Source organism: Loa loa (genome assembly GCF_000183805.2).
Source record: "Loa loa unplaced genomic scaffold supercont3.507, whole genome shotgun sequence".
NCBI lineage: Eukaryota > Metazoa > Nematoda > Chromadorea > Rhabditida > Onchocercidae > Loa > Loa loa.
The window spans coordinates 4,541-6,446 of record NW_018108687.1 but is presented as its reverse complement, the minus strand read 5'-3'; the positions used below and the strand labels follow the sequence as shown (position 1 = coordinate 6,446).

General features: G+C 35.0%; 1 protein-coding gene across 1 annotated transcript; it reads right to left on the bottom strand.

Moving 5' to 3' along the window:
• Positions 1-724: 724 nt before the first annotated feature.
• LOAG_15128 (hypothetical protein) lies at positions 725-1,589 on the bottom strand (the record flags this gene model as incomplete). The annotated part of the gene is made up of 3 exons (XM_003150621.1): positions 725-967; positions 1,193-1,442; positions 1,561-1,589. The coding sequence occupies 3 exons, from the start codon at positions 1,587-1,589 to the stop codon at positions 725-727; spliced, it is 522 nt and encodes a 173-aa protein (XP_003150669.1).
• Between the last annotated feature and the right edge of the window lie 317 nt (positions 1,590-1,906).

Genomic DNA, 1,906 nt, shown 5'->3' with positions numbered 1-1,906 from the left:
CTCTTCATGTCTAGCTATTTTGTAAGCATGCATTCCAAATTCTTAATCTGCTGTAGATTAAGTCGAGAAAGCGACTTTAATTTTGACAGTACAATAGAAACACATGTCCGAGTGAGCAGCTTTCGTTTTTGATTTCAGTTGCAAAGACATCCCACCAGTTACGAAACTTCCAAACAGATAAAGTCAAATAATGAATTTTCCCATATTTAATTCCTTCGTCCATTTGTCTTGATTGATGTGCTACAAAAAAAAAGAAAAAAAAACAACGGTAAGTTATGTATTTCCGAACCAGTTTATCTGATGAAATCGCAAAATTGTGAAATCAAACGACCCTTTTAGTGGAGTTTGATAATACAACACATAAAGAGTATGTAGTGCATTATGCATGAAGCCGAAAAGATTATATTTGTTATTCCAATTTATTTGAATACATTAGTGATTATTTGTTTGTTATAGGACTAAAACAAACATTATTGCAAGAGAAGTCATTATAGGAAAGAAATAAATAGATTTTTAGGATAAAAATTGGCAAAAACGTCGATTTAAAAAAAAAATTGAAGCGAGTGAAATAAAGCGGAAAACTTGACCGGGTAAACAAGTGTTAGATTAAAAGACGAACGCTTATTAAACAGGTTTTAAAACGATATTGAAAAGATCGATAATAGGACGATAAAGTAGTGGGGACAATGAGACGTTTCAGAGCATTTTCAAATCCGATTCCAGACTATAGAACCCCCTCAAATTTGTCACTCTCAGCATTCCTTTCAGAACTTGAAACAAGACCACATTTGATCATGCGTTTACTGTAACAAAGTTGCTGAATGAAAATGATAGTTAGAAGGAATCCTGTTAGAAGAATGAAGACTACATTTTGCAAAAGAATCCCATTTCGTAGTACCTCGCATGATACGCGTGACACTTCGGGTGATCCTATTTGATTCATCTCGTCTCGTTCGAAAATCACCAGCTGAAAACATTTCTTGAATTTTGATTACTGCGTCACCATTATGTTTATGACATAAAATGAATAAGTTTAATTTTGTTGGATTGATCGAAGTTTCTGGTTTTTTTTTTCTGGAGCTATGTTAAACTGTGTACGATTTTACCCACCACTCAACCTTTAGTCATCAAACACACAAGTTACTCATTAAGCCAATGAAATGAATTGAATTTGACATGAAAATTTCAAAACCTGATCAGTAACAACATCTAATGTGAAACGATTAGCATTGGTGGAATTCGCTTCAGTACGAAACTTCTGAGAAAGAGAAAGAGGATTAATTTTCAGTCCGGATCCATTCAAGAATCGTTTTCGTCTATAACTCATACGCTCCACTTCTAATACTGCAGATAATTTGCTGGCATGTTTACTGGTATCACGAACATCTTGGCTGTTTTCGGAATCGATATTGTCTACAACGAATGCAATGACTGACAAAAACCTTGAAAAGGAATAAGGAGTCGATAGTGTCTAATATTTGTTCAAAGTCGTTTTCTAAAGATTCTTTTGTTTTTCCTTTGTCAACTAAATGAAAAGTCTAAAACTTCCATGAGACTTACTGGATTAGGAATGCCGGTTTACCAATCATTGGTCAGCATTTCTAATATCAACCTGGTCTAGAATCATTTGCCATTCATAGTACCAAAGCAAATCATCTGACAGTGAATAAAGCATAATCCTATCTACTAAGTTTGGTGCAGTTAAATGTTGCTGACTACCATAGCCAAGATCAACTTATCCTATTCCGTACCTTCTGATTCATTAGAATTTTCTTCCGATTCATTAGAGTCAGAAGTGGATTCAGTAGCCGAAGTCGATCCATCAGGAACTGTTGGAGATTCAGTAGCCGAAGTCGATCCATCAGGAAGTGCTTCAGGAGGTTCAGTAGTCGAAGTTGGTCCATCA